This window comes from Ixodes scapularis, unplaced genomic scaffold, assembly GCF_016920785.2.
Source record: "Ixodes scapularis isolate PalLabHiFi unplaced genomic scaffold, ASM1692078v2 PGA_scaffold1__304_contigs__length_218370807, whole genome shotgun sequence".
In the NCBI taxonomy this organism is placed as follows: domain Eukaryota; kingdom Metazoa; phylum Arthropoda; class Arachnida; order Ixodida; family Ixodidae; genus Ixodes; species Ixodes scapularis.
The window spans coordinates 199,165,443-199,185,238 of record NW_024609846.1 but is presented as its reverse complement, the minus strand read 5'-3'; the positions used below and the strand labels follow the sequence as shown (position 1 = coordinate 199,185,238).

Genomic DNA, 19,796 nt, shown 5'->3' with positions numbered 1-19,796 from the left:
TGTCAATGACATCAGGAATGAAAATAATGACATAAATGGAAATTTGCAACAAAGTAAAAACAACAAATCGGTGAACACACCAGCAATCAATTTCACGATACTTTCATAGCTGTGGCGTAGCTCTGTGGTAACACACCTGCTTCGCATTTATTTATTTATTCATTTATTTATTCGGTTATTTTCAAATACAAAGTTATACGTCAAAACTATGCGTGTGGTTAGGAAAAAGTGTCAATGACATCAGGAATGAAAATAATGACATAAATGGAAATTTGCAACAAAGTAAAAACAACAAATCGGTGAACACACCAGCAATCAATTTCACGATACTTTCATAGCTGTGGCGTAGCTCTGTGGTAACACACCTGCTTCGCATTTATTTATTTATTCATTTATTTATTCGGTTATTTTCAAATACAAAGTTATACGTCAAAACTATGCGTGTGGTTAGGAAAAAGTGTCAATGACATCAGGAATGAAAATAATGACATAAATGGAAATTTGCAACAAAGTAAAAACAACAAATCGGTGAACACACCAGCAATCAATTTCACGATACTTTCATAGCTGTGGCATAGCTCTGTGGTAACACACCTGCTTCGCATTTATTTATTTATTCATTTATTTATTCGGTTATTTTCAAATACAAAGTTATACGTCAGAACTATGCGTGTGGTTAGGAAAAAGTGTCAATGACATCAGGAATGAAAATAATGACATAAATGGAAATTTGCAACAAAGTAAAAACAACAAATCGGTGAACACACCAGCAATCAATTTCACGATACTTTCATAGCTGTGGCATAGCTCTGTGGTAACACACCTGCTTCGCATTTATTTATTTATTCATTTATTTATTCGGTTATTTTCAAATACAAAGTTATACGTCAAAACTATGCGTGTGGTTAGGAAAAAGTGTCAATGACATCAGGAATGAAAATAATGACATAAATGGAAATTTGCAACAAAGTAAAAACAACAAATCGGTGAACACACCAGCAATCAATTTCACGATACTTTCATAGCTGTGGCGTAGCTCTGTGGTAACACACCTGCTTCGCATTTATTTATTTATTCATTTATTTATTCGGTTATTTTCAAATACAAAGTTATACGTCAAAACTATGCGTGTGGTTAGGAAAAAGTGTCAATGACATCAGGAATGAAAATAATGACATAAATGGAAATTTGCAACAAAGTAAAAACAACAAATCGGTGAACACACCAGCAATCAATTTCACGATACTTTCATAGCTGTGGCATAGCTCTGTGGTAACACACCTGCTTTGCATTTATTTATTTATTCATTTATTTATTCGGTTATTTTCAAATACAAAGTTATACGTCAGAACTATGCGTGTGGTTAGGAAAAAGTGTCAATGACATCAGGAATGAAAATAATGACATAAATGGAAATTTGCAACAAAGTAAAAACAACAAATCGGTGAACACACCAGCAATCAATTTCACGATACTTTCATAGCTGTGGCATAGCTCTGTGGTAACACACCTGCTTCGCATTTATTTATTTATTCATTTATTTATTCGGTTATTTTCAAATACAAAGTTATACGTCAAAACTATGCGTGTGGTTAGGAAAAAGTGTCAATGACATCAGGAATGAAAATAATGACATAAATGGAAATTTGCAACAAAGTAAAAACAACAAATCGGTGAACACACCAGCAATCAATTTCACGATACTTTCATAGCTGTGGCGTAGCTCTGTGGTAACACACCTGCTTCGCATTTATTTATTTATTCATTTATTTATTCGGTTATTTTCAAATACAAAGTTATACGTCAAAACTATGCGTGTGGTTAGGAAAAAGTGTCAATGACATCAGGAATGAAAATAATGACATAAATGGAAATTTGCAACAAAGTAAAAACAACAAATCGGTGAACACACCAGCAATCAATTTCACGATACTTTCATAGCTGTGGCGTAGCTCTGTGGTAACACACCTGCTTCGCATTTATTTATTTATTCATTTATTTATTCGGTTATTTTCAAATACAAAGTTATACGTCAAAACTATGCGTGTGGTTAGGAAAAAGTGTCAATGACATCAGGAATGAAAATAATGACATAAATGGAAATTTGCAACAAAGTAAAAACAACAAATCGGTGAACACACCAGCAATCAATTTCACGATACTTTCATAGCTGTGGCGTAGCTCTGTGGTAACACACCTGCTTCGCATTTATTTATTTATTCATTTATTTATTCGGTTATTTTCAAATACAAAGTTATACGTCAAAACTATGCGTGTGGTTAGGAAAAAGTGTCAATGACATCAGGAATGAAAATAATGACATAAATGGAAATTTGCAACAAAGTAAAAACAACAAATCGGTGAACACACCAGCAATCAATTTCACGATACTTTCATAGCTGTGGCGTAGCTCTGTGGTAACACACCTGCTTCGCATTTATTTATTTATTCATTTATTTATTCGGTTATTTTCAAATACAAAGTTATACGTCAAAACTATGCGTGTGGTTAGGAAAAAGTGTCAATGACATCAGGAATGAAAATAATGACATAAATGGAAATTTGCAACAAAGTAAAAACAACAAATCGGTGAACACACCAGCAATCAATTTCACGATACTTTCATAGCTGTGGCGTAGCTCTGTGGTAACACACCTGCTTCGCATTTATTTATTTATTCATTTATTTATTCGGTTATTTTCAAATACAAAGTTATACGTCAAAACTATGCGTGTGGTTAGGAAAAAGTGTCAATGACATCAGGAATGAAAATAATGACATAAATGGAAATTTGCAACAAAGTAAAAACAACAAATCGGTGAACACACCAGCAATCAATTTCACGATACTTTCATAGCTGTGGCGTAGCTCTGTGGTAACACACCTGCTTCGCATTTATTTATTTATTCATTTATTTATTCGGTTATTTTCAAATACAAAGTTATACGTCAAAACTATGCGTGTGGTTAGGAAAAAGTGTCAATGACATCAGGAATGAAAATAATGACATAAATGGAAATTTGCAACAAAGTAAAAACAACAAATCGGTGAACACACCAGCAATCAATTTCACGATACTTTCATAGCTGTGGCATAGCTCTGTGGTAACACACCTGCTTTGCATTTATTTATTTATTCATTTATTTATTCGGTTATTTTCAAATACAAAGTTATACGTCAGAACTATGCGTGTGGTTAGGAAAAAGTGTCAATGACATCAGGAATGAAAATAATGACATAAATGGAAATTTGCAACAAAGTAAAAACAACAAATCGGTGAACACACCAGCAATCAATTTCACGATACTTTCATAGCTGTGGCATAGCTCTGTGGTAACACACCTGCTTCGCATTTATTTATTTATTCATTTATTTATTCGGTTATTTTCAAATACAAAGTTATACGTCAAAACTATGCGTGTGGTTAGGAAAAAGTGTCAATGACATCAGGAATGAAAATAATGACATAAATGGAAATTTGCAACAAAGTAAAAACAACAAATCGGTGAACACACCAGCAATCAATTTCACGATACTTTCATAGCTGTGGCGTAGCTCTGTGGTAACACACCTGCTTCGCATTTATTTATTTATTCATTTATTTATTCGGTTATTTTCAAATACAAAGTTATACGTCAAAACTATGCGTGTGGTTAGGAAAAAGTGTCAATGACATCAGGAATGAAAATAATGACATAAATGGAAATTTGCAACAAAGTAAAAACAACAAATCGGTGAACACACCAGCAATCAATTTCACGATACTTTCATAGCTGTGGCGTAGCTCTGTGGTAACACACCTGCTTCGCATTTATTTATTTATTCATTTATTTATTCGGTTATTTTCAAATACAAAGTTATACGTCAAAACTATGCGTGTGGTTAGGAAAAAGTGTCAATGACATCAGGAATGAAAATAATTACATAAATGGAAATTTGCAACAAAGTAAAAACAACAAATCGGTGAACACACCAGCAATCAATTTCACGATACTTTCATAGCTGTGGCGTAGCTCTGTGGTAACACACCTGCTTTGCATTTATTTATTTATTCATTTATTTATTCGGTTATTTTCAAATACAAAGTTATACGTCAAAACTATGCGTGTGGTTAGGAAAAAGTGTCAATGACATCAGGAATGAAAATAATGAAATAAATGGAAATTTGCAACAAAGTAAAAACAACAAATCGGTGAACACACCAGCAATCAATTTCACGATACTTTCATAGCTGTGGCGTAGCTCTGTGGTAACACACCTGCTTCGCATTTATTTATTTATTCATTTATTTATTCGGTTATTTTCAAATACAAAGTTATACGTCAAAACTATGCGTGTGGTTAGGAAAAAGTGTCAATGACATCAGGAATGAAAATAATGACATAAATGGAAATTTGCAACAAAGTAAAAACAACAAATCGGTGAACACACCAGCAATCAATTTCACGATACTTTCATAGCTGTGGCGTAGCTCTGTGGTAACACACCTGCTTCGCATTTATTTATTTATTCATTTATTTATTCGGTTATTTTCAAATACAAAGTTATACGTCAAAACTATGCGTGTGGTTAGGAAAAAGTGTCAATGACATCAGGAATGAAAATAATGACATAAATGGAAATTTGCAACAAAGTAAAAACAACAAATCGGTGAACACACCAGCAATCAATTTCACGATACTTTCATAGCTGTGGCGTAGCTCTGTGGTAACACACCTGCTTCGCATTTATTTATTTATTCATTTATTTATTCGGTTATTTTCAAATACAAAGTTATACGTCAAAACTATGCGTGTGGTTAGGAAAAAGTGTCAATGACATCAGGAATGAAAATAATGACATAAATGGAAATTTGCAACAAAGTAAAAACAACAAATCGGTGAACACACCAGCAATCAATTTCACGATACTTTCATAGCTGTGGCGTAGCTCTGTGGTAACACACCTGCTTTGCATTTATTTATTTATTCATTTATTTATTCGGTTATTTTCAAATACAAAGTTATACGTCAAAACTATGCGTGTGGTTAGGAAAAAGTGTCAATGACATCAGGAATGAAAATAATGACATAAATGGAAATTTGCAACAAAGTAAAAACAACAAATCGGTGAACACACCAGCAATCAATTTCACGATACTTTCATAGCTGTGGCGTAGCTCTGTGGTAACACACCTGCTTCGCATTTATTTATTTATTCATTTATTTATTCGGTTATTTTCAAATACAAAGTTATACGTCAAAACTATGCGTGTGGTTAGGAAAAAGTGTCAATGACATCAGGAATGAAAATAATGACATAAATGGAAATTTGCAACAAAGTAAAAACAACAAATCGGTGAACACACCAGCAATCAATTTCACGATACTTTCATAGCTGTGGCGTAGCTCTGTGGTAACACACCTGCTTCGCATTTATTTATTTATTCATTTATTTATTCGGTTATTTTCAAATACAAAGTTATACATCAAAACTATGCGTGTGGTTAGGAAAAAGTGTCAATGACATCAGGAATGAAAAAAATGACATAAATGGAAATTTGCAACAAAGTAAAAACAACAAATCGGTGAACACACCAGCAATCAATTTCACGATACTTTCATAGCTGTGGCGTAGCTCTGTGGTAACACACCTGCTTTGCATTTATTTATTTATTCATTTATTTATTCGGTTATTTTCAAATACAAAGTTATACGTCAAAACTATGCGTGTGGTTAGGAAAAAGTGTCAATGACATCAGGAATGAAAATAATGACATAAATGGAAATTTGCAACAAAGTAAAAACAACAAATCGGTGAACACACCAGCAATCAATTTCACGATACTTTCATAGCTGTGGCGTAGCTCTGTGGTAACACACCTGCTTCGCATTTATTTATTTATTCATTTATTTATTCGGTTATTTTCAAATACAAAGTTATACGTCAGAACTATGCGTGTGGTTAGGAAAAAGTGTCAATGACATCAGGAATGAAAATAATGACATAAATGGAAATTTGCAACAAAGTAAAAACAACAAATCGGTGAACACACCAGCAATCAATTTCACGATACTTTCATAGCTGTGGCATAGCTCTGTGGTAACACACCTGCTTCGCATTTATTTATTTATTCATTTATTTATTCGGTTATTTTCAAATACAAAGTTATACGTCAGAACTATGCGTGTGGTTAGGAAAAAGTGTCAATGACATCAGGAATGAAAATAATGACATAAATGGAAATTTGCAACAAAGTAAAAACAACAAATCGGTGAACACACCAGCAATCAATTTCACGATACTTTCATAGCTGTGGCGTAGCTCTGTGGTAACACACCTGCTTCGCATTTATTTATTTATTCATTTATTTATTCGGTTATTTTCAAATACAAAGTTATACGTCAGAACTATGCGTGTGGTTAGGAAAAAGTGTCAATGACATCAGGAATGAAAATAATGACATAAATGGAAATTTGCAACAAAGTAAAAACAACAAATCGGTGAACACACCAGCAATCAATTTCACGATACTTTCATAGCTGTGGCATAGCTCTGTGGTAACACACCTGCTTTGCATTTATTTATTTATTCATTTATTTATTCGGTTATTTTCAAATACAAAGTTATACGTCAGAACTATGCGTGTGGTTAGGAAAAAGTGTCAATGACATCAGGAATGAAAATAATGACATAAATGGAAATTTGCAACAAAGTAAAAACAACAAATCGGTGAACACACCAGCAATCAATTTCACGATACTTTCATAGCTGTGGCATAGCTCTGTGGTAACACACCTGCTTCGCATTTATTTATTTATTCATTTATTTATTCGGTTATTTTCAAATACAAAGTTATACGTCAAAACTATGCGTGTGGTTAGGAAAAAGTGTCAATGACATCAGGAATGAAAATAATGACATAAATGGAAATTTGCAACAAAGTAAAAACAACAAATCGGTGAACACACCAGCAATCAATTTCACGATACTTTCATAGCTGTGGCGTAGCTCTGTGGTAACACACCTGCTTCGCATTTATTTATTTATTCATTTATTTATTCGGTTATTTTCAAATACAAAGTTATACGTCAAAACTATGCGTGTGGTTAGGAAAAAGTGTCAATGACATCAGGAATGAAAATAATGACATAAATGGAAATTTGCAACAAAGTAAAAACAACAAATCGGTGAACACACCAGCAATCAATTTCACGATACTTTCATAGCTGTGGCGTAGCTCTGTGGTAACACACCTGCTTTGCATTTATTTATTTATTCATTTATTTATTCGGTTATTTTCAAATACAAAGTTATACGTCAGAACTATGCGTGTGGTTAGGAAAAAGTGTCAATGACATCAGGAATGAAAATAATGACATAAATGGAAATTTGCAACAAAGTAAAAACAACAAATCGGTGAACACACCAGCAATCAATTTCACGATACTTTCATAGCTGTGGCATAGCTCTGTGGTAACACACCTGCTTCGCATTTATTTATTTATTCATTTATTTATTCGGTTATTTTCAAATACAAAGTTATACGTCAAAACTATGCGTGTGGTTAGGAAAAAGTGTCAATGACATCAGGAATGAAAATAATGACATAAATGGAAATTTGCAACAAAGTAAAAACAACAAATCGGTGAACACACCAGCAATCAATTTCACGATACTTTCATAGCTGTGGCGTAGCTCTGTGGTAACACACCTGCTTCGCATTTATTTATTTATTCATTTATTTATTCGGTTATTTTCAAATACAAAGTTATACGTCAAAACTATGCGTGTGGTTAGGAAAAAGTGTCAATGACATCAGGAATGAAAATAATGACATAAATGGAAATTTGCAACAAAGTAAAAACAACAAATCGGTGAACACACCAGCAATCAATTTCACGATACTTTCATAGCTGTGGCGTAGCTCTGTGGTAACACACCTGCTTCGCATTTATTTATTTATTCATTTATTTATTCGGTTATTTTCAAATACAAAGTTATACGTCAAAACTATGCGTGTGGTTAGGAAAAAGTGTCAATGACATCAGGAATGAAAATAATGACATAAATGGAAATTTGCAACAAAGTAAAAACAACAAATCGGTGAACACACCAGCAATCAATTTCACGATACTTTCATAGCTGTGGCGTAGCTCTGTGGTAACACACCTGCTTCGCATTTATTTATTTATTCATTTATTTATTCGGTTATTTTCAAATACAAAGTTATACGTCAAAACTATGCGTGTGGTTAGGAAAAAGTGTCAATGACATCAGGAATGAAAATAATGACATAAATGGAAATTTGCAACAAAGTAAAAACAACAAATCGGTGAACACACCAGCAATCAATTTCACGATACTTTCATAGCTGTGGCATAGCTCTGTGGTAACACACCTGCTTTGCATTTATTTATTTATTCATTTATTTATTCGGTTATTTTCAAATACAAAGTTATACGTCAGAACTATGCGTGTGGTTAGGAAAAAGTGTCAATGACATCAGGAATGAAAATAATGACATAAATGGAAATTTGCAACAAAGTAAAAACAACAAATCGGTGAACACACCAGCAATCAATTTCACGATACTTTCATAGCTGTGGCATAGCTCTGTGGTAACACACCTGCTTCGCATTTATTTATTTATTCATTTATTTATTCGGTTATTTTCAAATACAAAGTTATACGTCAAAACTATGCGTGTGGTTAGGAAAAAGTGTCAATGACATCAGGAATGAAAATAATGACATAAATGGAAATTTGCAACAAAGTAAAAACAACAAATCGGTGAACACACCAGCAATCAATTTCACGATACTTTCATAGCTGTGGCGTAGCTCTGTGGTAACACACCTGCTTCGCATTTATTTATTTATTCATTTATTTATTCGGTTATTTTCAAATACAAAGTTATTTGTCAAAACTATGCGTGTGGTTAGGAAAAAGTGTCAATGACATCAGGAATGAAAATAATGACATAAATGGAAATTTGCAACAAAGTAAAAACAACAAATCGGTGAACACACCAGCAATCAATTTCACGATACTTTCATAGCTGTGGCGTAGCTCTGTGGTAACACACCTGCTTCGCATTTATTTATTTATTCATTTATTTATTCGGTTATTTTCAAATACAAAGTTATTTGTCAAAACTATGCGTGTGGTTAGGAAAAAGTGTCAATGACATCAGGAATGAAAATAATGACATAAATGGAAATTTGCAACAAAGTAAAAACAACAAATCGGTGAACACACCAGCAATCAATTTCACGATACTTTCATAGCTGTGGCGTAGCTCTGTGGTAACACACCTGCTTCGCATTTATTTATTTATTCATTTATTTATTCGGTTATTTTCAAATACAAAGTTATACGTCAAAACTATGCGTGTGGTTAGGAAAAAGTGTCAATGACATCAGGAATGAAAATAATGACATAAATGGAAATTTGCAACAAAGTAAAAACAACAAATCGGTGAACACACCAGCAATCAATTTCACGATACTTTCATAGCTGTGGCGTAGCTCTGTGGTAACACACCTGCTTCGCATTTATTTATTTATTCATTTATTTATTCGGTTATTTTCAAATACAAAGTTATACGTCAAAACTATGCGTGTGGTTAGGAAAAAGTGTCAATGACATCAGGAATGAAAATAATGACATAAATGGAAATTTGCAACAAAGTAAAAACAACAAATCGGTGAACACACCAGCAATCAATTTCACGATACTTTCATAGCTGTGGCGTAGCTCTGTGGTAACACACCTGCTTCGCATTTATTTATTTATTCATTTATTTATTCGGCTATTTTCAAATACAAAGGTATACGTCAAAACTATGCGTGTGGTTAGGAAAAAGTGTCAATGACATCAGGAATGAAAATAATGACATAAATGGAAATTTGCAACAAAGTAAAAACAACAAATCGGTGAACACACCAGCAATCAATTTCACGATACTTTCATAGCTGTGGCGTAGCTCTGTGGTAACACACCTGCTTCGCATTTATTTATTTATTCATTTATTTATTCGGTTATTTTCAAATACAAAGTTATACGTCAAAACTATGCGTGTGGTTAGGAAAAAGTGTCAATGACATCAGGAATGAAAATAATGACATAAATGGAAATTTGCAACAAAGTAAAAACAACAAATCGGTGAACACACCAGCAATCAATTTCACGATACTTTCATAGCTGTGGCGTAGCTCTGTGGTAACACACCTGCTTCGCATTTATTTATTTATTCATTTATTTATTCGGTTATTTTCAAATACAAAGTTATACGTCAAAACTATGCGTGTGGTTAGGAAAAAGTGTCAATGACATCAGGAATGAAAATAATGACATAAATGGAAATTTGCAACAAAGTAAAAACAACAAATCGGTGAACACACCAGCAATCAATTTCACGATACTTTCATAGCTGTGGCATAGCTCTGTGGTAACACACCTGCTTTGCATTTATTTATTTATTCATTTATTTATTCGGTTATTTTCAAATACAAAGTTATACGTCAGAACTATGCGTGTGGTTAGGAAAAAGTGTCAATGACATCAGGAATGAAAATAATGACATAAATGGAAATTTGCAACAAAGTAAAAACAACAAATCGGTGAACACACCAGCAATCAATTTCACGATACTTTCATAGCTGTGGCATAGCTCTGTGGTAACACACCTGCTTCGCATTTATTTATTTATTCATTTATTTATTCGGTTATTTTCAAATACAAAGTTATACGTCAAAACTATGCGTGTGGTTAGGAAAAAGTGTCAATGACATCAGGAATGAAAATAATGACATAAATGGAAATTTGCAACAAAGTAAAAACAACAAATCGGTGAACACACCAGCAATCAATTTCACGATACTTTCATAGCTGTGGCATAGCTCTGTGGTAACACACCTGCTTTGCATTTATTTATTTATTCATTTATTTATTCGGTTATTTTCAAATACAAAGTTATACGTCAGAACTATGCGTGTGGTTAGGAAAAAGTGTCAATGACATCAGGAATGAAAATAATGACATAAATGGAAATTTGCAACAAAGTAAAAACAACAAATCGGTGAACACACCAGCAATCAATTTCACGATACTTTCATAGCTGTGGCATAGCTCTGTGGTAACACACCTGCTTCGCATTTATTTATTTATTAATTTATTTATTCGGTTATTTTCAAATACAAAGTTATACGTCAAAACTATGCGTGTGGTTAGGAAAAAGTGTCAATGACATCAGGAATGAAAATAATGACATAAATGGAAATTTGCAACAAAGTAAAAACAACAAATCAGTGAACACACCAGCAATCAATTTCACGATACTTTCATAGCTGTGGCGTAGCTCTGTGGTAACACACCTGCTTCGCATTTATTTATTTATTCATTTATTTATTCGGTTATTTTCAAATACAAAGTTATACGTCAAAACTATGCGTGTGGTTAGGAAAAAGTGTCAATGACATCAGGAATGAAAATAATGACATAAATGGAAATTTGCAACAAAGTAAAAACAACAAATCGGTGAACACACCAGCAATCAATTTCACGATACTTTCATAGCTGTGGCGTAGCTCTGTGGTAACACACCTGCTTCGCATTTATTTATTTATTCATTTATTTATTCGGTTATTTTCAAATACAAAGTTATACGTCAAAACTATGCGTGTGGTTAGGAAAAAGTGTCAATGACATCAGGAATGAAAATAATGACATAAATGGAAATTTGCAACAAAGTAAAAACAACAAATCGGTGAACACACCAGCAATCAATTTCACGATACTTTCATAGCTGTGGCGTAGCTCTGTGGTAACACACCTGCTTCGCATTTATTTATTTATTCATTTATTTATTCGGTTATTTTCAAATACAAAGTTATACGTCAAAACTATGCGTGTGGTTAGGAAAAAGTGTCAATGACATCAGGAATGAAAATAATGACATAAATGGAAATTTGCAACAAAGTAAAAACAACAAATCGGTGAACACACCAGCAATCAATTTCACGATACTTTCATAGCTGTGGCATAGCTCTGTGGTAACACACCTGCTTTGCATTTATTTATTTATTCATTTATTTATTCGGTTATTTTCAAATACAAAGTTATACGTCAGAACTATGCGTGTGGTTAGGAAAAAGTGTCAATGACATCAGGAATGAAAATAATGACATAAATGGAAATTTGCAACAAAGTAAAAACAACAAATCGGTGAACACACCAGCAATCAATTTCACGATACTTTCATAGCTGTGGCATAGCTCTGTGGTAACACACCTGCTTCGCATTTATTTATTTATTCATTTATTTATTCGGTTATTTTCAAATACAAAGTTATACGTCAGAACTATGCGTGTGGTTAGGAAAAAGTGTCAATGACATCAGGAATGAAAATAATGACATAAATGGAAATTTGCAACAAAGTAAAAACAACAAATCGGTGAACACACCAGCAATCAATTTCACGATACTTTTACTTTGATTTGCATGTTTCTAAAACACACCATTTGATGGTCCCAAGTTCGAATTCCAAGAACACCATAGCAATGTGCTATCTTTTTCGAACATTTTGGGGGTACCGACGACGGAGGCCCTACAACAACAATGGATGTCATTTCCAGTGGTGGGAAGAGCCTTTAAAAGCTAACGCCATAAAATGGAGTTTGATCATATCAAATGAGCTTTGCACCGACCTGACGATAACCAGACAGGCTGATGGGGCCTTTATTACTGTATGTGTTTTTTTGTACAAAGAAAAGACAGTTGCAAGTGCGCCTTCTTATTTCATCTTGGTGTTTTCGGGATTTTTTTAGTACTTTTTAAAGCGCAGCTGTTAGGCGCCCGTTTCCAGCTTGAGCGGCGTCGCCATCAGCGTAACCGTGAGGTCATGTGACCCCTGTGAAGTCACATGACCCTGGTGAGGTCACGTGACCCTGGTGATGCACATGACCCCGATGACGTCACGTGACCCCCGTGAGGTCACGTGACCCCGTGAGGTCACGTGACTGGTGACGTCACGTGGTTCCCGTGAGGTCACACGACATCAGTGACGTCATGTGACACCGTGACGTCATGTGACCCCGGTGACGTCACGTGACCCCGGTGAGGTCATGTGACCCTTGTGAGGTCATGTGACCCCCGTGAGGTCACGTGACCCCCGTGAGGTCACGTGACCCCGGTGACTTTGCGTGACTCCCCGTGACGTCACGTGACCTCACGGTTACGGCGATGTCGACGCCGCTCGGAGGGAGGAAGGAAGGGGGAGTAGCAGGCAGGATGAGGAGGAGGGAGGAGGGGTATACCCTCCCCTCAGTACCTTTCCCTCCTCTTCCTCAAGAGCTGCACTCTAATTCGGTGTTACAGAGGGTTGTAAACGGCTTTCCTTTTTTTTAATCTGTGTCAGCTTTCCAGCCGCCAAGTGTAGATGTTACTTTCCAGGGTGATGACGAGCGACTACCACTTGGCCGGCACACCCAAGGGCAAGAAGCTGGCCGTGCGCATTGAACAGGCCTGGAAGCTCTACGGGGTGGAGAGCACCAGGATCGAGACGTTCAAGCCCCTACTCTCTTTCCCCGACAGGTGGGATCCTCACCTGTGTCGTCCACACGCGTTAACATGTTTCGTACGAACGTCGGTGTGTACACTGCGGTACCTGTAGGTCATCTCCAACTGGTGTGTTTAGTGTGCCTTTGCTTTCTCTGTTCGCCGATGTCGTACTCGGGGATCGTGCCAGATTGTCACAGCCCGTACCATGTAAGCCCACATTGCAGTGCCTACCGACAGTTATTATGTGATGATACGATATATCATATTTTCTTGTGTATAAGTTGCATTTTATATCTAAAATTTCCGTCAGTGTGTCTTACACAACGGTGTAACTTATGCACATTTTTTTTCTATAAGAATGAACCTTAACTGCGTAAATACGTCATGAGCATTAAATCTGTCGTTCGATTGATCAATGAGAATATTCAAACTTCCTCTCATGCATATATGGCAGTCATAAAAGACAGGCGGGTCTTTCGAAGCAGTTTTGGCGTTCCAACTGTTCAAGTACATAGGTGCGATTTTAACTAAGGTGCGACTTACGTATAAACTTTTTTCTGAAAACAGCCATTTTAGGGGTATGCGACTCGTAGACCGGAAGGTACGAGGACGACACGGTTTTGTGATCGTCCCAAAAACCGCCACCCTATTCTCGACACTTCGGTGTCGGCCCACCCGCTATGGCCGAAAAAGCACCCACCGACACAGACTCCGGCAGTCGTAAGTTTGAACACCGTACTCCAGAGGTGCCCGCACCCGTTCATTTGCTGTGCCATCCTTCCTACGAACTGCCTCCAGGATGGTGACACTCCGAGCCGTTCCCTTGGGGGTCCCTGCGGCATAATTTGTCGCATTTGTGCGGACACTCGAGTGATTCTGGAGGACACCAAACACACCAGTGGTAGACACGTGTCGTAGACCGAGATTCAAGCTCTTTTTGTATTGGAGGTTGGCCAAAGCCTTTGGAGGGTATAGGTCCTCACGTTTGCTCGTCTTTGACTCCTGCAGGGAGCATCCCAACCAAGTGAAGATCGTGAGGGGCACCGAGGTGCTCTTCAACAGCTCGGAATCTGGTGCCGAGGCGGCCATGGACGTGAAGCCCTTCTCGGCCTACGCTCCAGCCAGGACTGTCAAGGTGACGTCTCTAGGTCCTGTTAGAATTGTTTGGGTTGTTTTACAGCGAAATTGTTTATGGCTAGGGCCCGTGGACTTTTCGTGTGCGGCAACAGGAATGACGGCACGGCTTTGTGTCACGTGACGTCAATTTCCCCGTTAAATTTAGCGGCAACATTCTTCCGTTAAATTTGGCGGGGAAATTTTCCCTTAAATTACCGTAAAAACCCGCGTATAATACGAGACATAATTTGAGGACCGCAAAAAAGAAAAATTTTATCCGCGTATAATGCGAAACAAATATAAGGACAATGAAAATATTTCGTGTGAAGTATGACCCAGGAAGTCTTAAGAAAAACCTTTATCTGCGTCATAATTGAACCTTAATCACTGCCATCACGTCCATCAGACTCCTTGTCCGACGCCTCCTCCCAAAGGCAGTCTTCAGTGCCGTCGAGCGCATTTGAAATCCCGCACTTCGTGAAAGAAGGAGCGACAAGAGAGCGCCGACGCAGTGAAATCCCGGTGTGGTGCATAAAGCGAAGAACCCAATGCCGGCTTGCCAAAGTTCTTATGCAGCAGCTCCATGTTTACAGCGAGGTGCCGTTCACGTTGCTCTTTTACAAAGTCGCCGAGGCTTGCCTCGACGTCGGCGAAAACGCCATTCTTCGGGCTCCTAAAGCTTCTTCTCGTTCCGTTGCATGCAAACAGAGCTTGCTTTTGTCGTCCCCATCCGCGGATCTTGCCCTCATTTGCGGCGAATTGTCATCCGGCAGTACTGTTGCCGCTGTCTTTCGCAGCCAAAAGGACTTTTCTTTTGAAGGCGGCCGATTATTGTTTTCGCGCCGACGCCGTTGCCGAGCCCAACTGTGGATGGATGGTGGCGCCTCGGACATTGCGACTTTAATGACGATGACAGCTGTTTTGAGCGCCCTACTGCTTCGAAACCGAAACTACGTCAAACAGCGTTAGATCGCGCCTCATCGAAGCTGAAAATTGTTGGGACCCGCGTAAAATAGGAGCCGCAAATTTTACATGGCAGAATTTGAAGAAACAAAACTCGTATTATATGCGGGGCTTTACGGTAAGCGGGGAAATTGACATCACGTGACCTCAACACCAATTCAGTTTCCCCGCTGAGTTTAGCGGGGAAAAGGACGTCGCAACTTTGTGTTACATCGCCTGTGAACAAATTGAGTGGCAGGAGGAGGAGGGAAGCGCACCGTTCTCTCATTGTGGTCGTTCCAAATGCTTGCGTGCTTAGTTTCGTTTCCTTCTGCCGGGTGGCAGCCCCATCACGTGGGTCTAGTTTCCTCCATCTCCTCGGGGCGGCGATAGTCCTCGACATACAGTAATGCCTCTTTATAACGAAGTCAACGGGATGCAAAAAAATGTTTATAAATGTGGTAATTCGATAAAAACATTTAGAGCCATAAAAAGAGTAACAGAAACTTTGAAAGTCCACAGGAACAGTGTGGAAGGCTTTTACAAATATATATTCAATGAAACAAACCTTGCTGATTATCCAGGCTTACTGAGACATGAAAAAAGACGGGAGATCAGTTTGCCGGGCGTTTTTGCCGGGCATTAAAAAAGCCTTCTCCAACTGCCTCAAGCACCGCACGAGGCTGTCATCGCCGCCCTTGCACTCCACATTGTTGCAAAGAAGACGAAGCATGTTTGGCGTTTCTCCAGTCGTGGGTACCTCTCGGGGTTCCTCATCCAACGGCTCTTCGTCTTTGCCCTGGCCACACACAAGGTCCATGGTCTCGGCATCCGTGACGGGAGCGACAAACGAGATGTCTGCATCCAGAAGCGGAAACGAGTTGAAGTTGTCTTCGGGAGTTCCACCGACGATCTTGTGCACGGTTCTGTAAAGGTCGCCGCAGATCTCAGTGTCATCCGCTGGCATATCAAGCACGCGCGGGAAAATTCGTCGACAGCGGGATGTTGAATTCTTTCGCAATTCCCAACTTCAGTCGACCACCTTTCTCCACTTCTCGGATCAGCTTGACTTTCTGTTCTAGGGTCAGACACTTCCACGCGAGCTTTGGCGGTGCCATCAGCAGTGAAGCAGGTTGCACGCATCTACTGCATGGGCAGACGGGCTGCCTTTGCAACGCAGGACACGATATCAAAGACGCTGCCTCGACGTGCACGTGATCCGTAAATGCAGCGTCGACTCAAGCTCGCAAACGGTGCATCGCGACCAAGTTGGCCAAGTCAACCACAGTACAGCCAAAGCTACAGGAGAGAGGCTGTACCCCAGCTGTTCAATCGGAGGGAAAGGAGAATCCAAGCCCTTCTTTCTTGTTCCTCCTTTCTCTCCTCTTGAACACATACATTCTCTCCCCGTAGCTTTGGCTGTACTAAACGGTTTTAGTGAGACGGAGTTTTTCTTTCCTTTTTTTTTTTGATAGATAACTTGGGACGTTGCATTCAGAGAGGTGGGCGCCGGCAGGGGATGCAGTTCCCTGACTTGATTCCGACGAGAGCCGGGCCGCGGGCACCACAGGCACCATGTGAAGTGGTAGAACCGTCGCTCAACACGCTGCTGCATTCCTCTGCGCGCACAGAGCTCCCGAAGTGGCGATCTCCCGCCGCCTTTGCTCCCTTGACTCGACAAGTCAGAATCAAGTGGCAGGTGCTTCGGGGCTCCCAAGGGGCGGGTGCGACAGACACTCCGCATGCAAGGCACGTCCTCTGCGCTCTTCGCGCATTTATAGTGGCGAAAGATGATGTACCTTTCGCAGCTAATGGCTTTTTGCGCACATCTTGGAAGGGTTGCACTGGCTTACACACTGTACCTTCGGCAGATCGTCCTTTGTATCAAGCATGTCCAGCCGTCGATACACTTCGAATAATCCGCTCCCAAATACATGCATTGCGATCGGGACCGTATCATACTTCGAAAGATGCAATATTTCGTAAAAAGCGATTTCGTTATAACGAGGGATTACTGTATGTGTGCATACCTTTGGTCACGATGACCACCGATCGAGACAATAAATGTGTTCGTACCTTTGTTCAAAATTCTGTGTCACGTCTGTGTCGTGCTAAGCAGCTTCGCTGGTAATCCACCTTGACAGGGGGGAATGGCTCATCATTTTTTTTTCTACACCCCAGCAGCATTGCATAAGATGTCATTCGAGGCATGCAGAATGTACATACAGAATGTGACACACCCCAAACAAGTGGTACCTCTTTTTTTTTTCGGCTGAAACGCTGTTGCTGAGCTTAACATGTACGGTGCTCATTGCAACTTAAACTGGAAATTTTCATGTTCTTTGGAATCTCGTTTGAATAAAATATGAAGCAGTGCCAATGTCGCTTTCCCACTAAAAATCTGCGCGGGCTCAAGCTAGCTCGAGCCCGACTTGACAGTTAGGTCGGGCTTGGGCCGGGCTTGGGCCGGGCTTGGGCCGGGCTTGGGCCGGGCTTGGGCCGATTTATCCCGAATTGCATCGGGCTGGGGTCGGGTCTAGTTGGAGGCATCATGACCCGACAGCCCGACCCTGCCAAATATTTCGAAATTGAGGTAAATATTTACTTTATCCTCGAAAACCAAAAAAAAGTAGCAGAAAGTTTGTTCTAACACAAAAAGCGCCAATCTGGATATTGTGCCGCGGGTCATTAGGTCAAATCCCGCTAAACTATGACTAGTGCCTATGTCAGTGGTTCTCAAATGGGAGTTTGTGGCCTCTGCGAAGACATTTCTAGGATTTAGGAATCCTCACTCGTCAGTAAACCTAACAATAAACTTTTTTTTTCGCATAGTGATGCTATGTGAATTAGACGAACAAGATGAGCCACGCGCAAAAAAGCCAAAAGCAGGAAAACCTACCGGCTTGGAAGGGCCGCAAGCCGAGAGATCTCGCCCTAGCAACACTTGGGTGGAACGTTGCTTAGGCAGTGGCAACAGTTGTTTGGACATTAGGGACCTTTTTGAGTGGTGGAAATCTCACGCAGAAAAATATCCCTCGCTCAGCCAAATCGTGCGGAGACACGACAAGCGCAAGGGGCGAGCGAAATTTCAGCTTTGATTGAACCCTTTCACGATTGAACCCTTTCCCAGATCTGTCTGGGACAAAATGGGGCACCTTTTTCTGTGCGGCTCTACTGGTGGAGTCACATGTCGTGTTTCTTTCACCGCATATTGTCACTCCGAGGCAAAACAATTTGGGGCTCAAATCGAGCAAGATGGGGAATCTTGTATCCTGACCAAGAAAGACGTGTCGGTCGAACAAATGCCAAGACAGCATAAAAAAGTTGCAACTGCCCGTGAAAATACCTTTTTTTATATATATATATATATGTATACATACTCTCGTTTGTGCGGGTTCTTTCAAATGGGCTGCTGTACATGCAAAAGAAGAAAGCGAGTGCACACACTGCACGAACGGAGTGTTGAAAAAAATCTCATCTTGGAGCAGAATGGCGCATACTAAATCAACGTCGTGAGCTAAATGAAAGCAAACAAAAGTAGTATGTGTGCAACACTACATGCACCGCTTTTGCCGCACCACGCATTCTTGGTTTTGCATTTAAATACAATAATCCCTCGTTATAATGAAATCGCTTTTTTTTTTAATTATCGCTTTTATCAAAGTTTAACGTGGTCCCTACCAAAATGCAGGCATTTTGAACCGGATTATTCTAAGTGTATCGGCGGCCGACCACGCTTATTACAAAGGCCGAGGTGCCGAAAGCGCGCCAGCCTACACTGAGGTGCACGGAGACCCTCGCGTTCCCTCCCCCTTCTCCACCGAGGAAAACGGAAAATTGGGGAAACGGAGTAGACGGATGACTGAGGCAGAGCGCGCAGAGCTGGCAGAGCGCCGCTTTCGATGCCGATGCACCTGCGTGGGGACGCGCACAGGGAGCATTGGGAGCGGCAGCAATGTTCCGACGCTACCCTCGGCACCTGCGGCCGACGCTGCCCGGCTCCTGTTGGAATTGGGTCAAGGGAGCGATGGAGCCAGGAGGAGATCATTCTTCAAGAGCCCCATGTAGTACGCCTGTGGCGTACTACATGCACACATGTGTCGTGTGGGAGATTCGGTGTGTTTACCGAAAGTCGCTTAGATCTGCGAGGTTGACGAAAGTGGCCGAAATTGTTAAAGAATTCGACATTTTGGCAT

General features: G+C 39.2%; 1 protein-coding gene across 3 annotated transcripts in view; it reads left to right on the top strand.

The window, feature by feature from the left end:
- The window catches only part of LOC8024355 (putative N-acetylated-alpha-linked acidic dipeptidase), a 104,846-nt gene that overhangs the window by 22,842 nt on the left and 62,208 nt on the right, over positions 1-19,796 (top strand). For all 3 annotated transcript variants that reach the window (XM_029994301.4, XM_029994300.2, XM_040208118.3), the window contains 2 exons: positions 13,435-13,575; positions 14,551-14,677. In XM_029994301.4, coding sequence (XP_029850161.2) covers positions 13,435-13,575; positions 14,551-14,677 — 268 coding nt within the window. The remainder of the gene's footprint in view (positions 1-13,434; positions 13,576-14,550; positions 14,678-19,796) is intronic.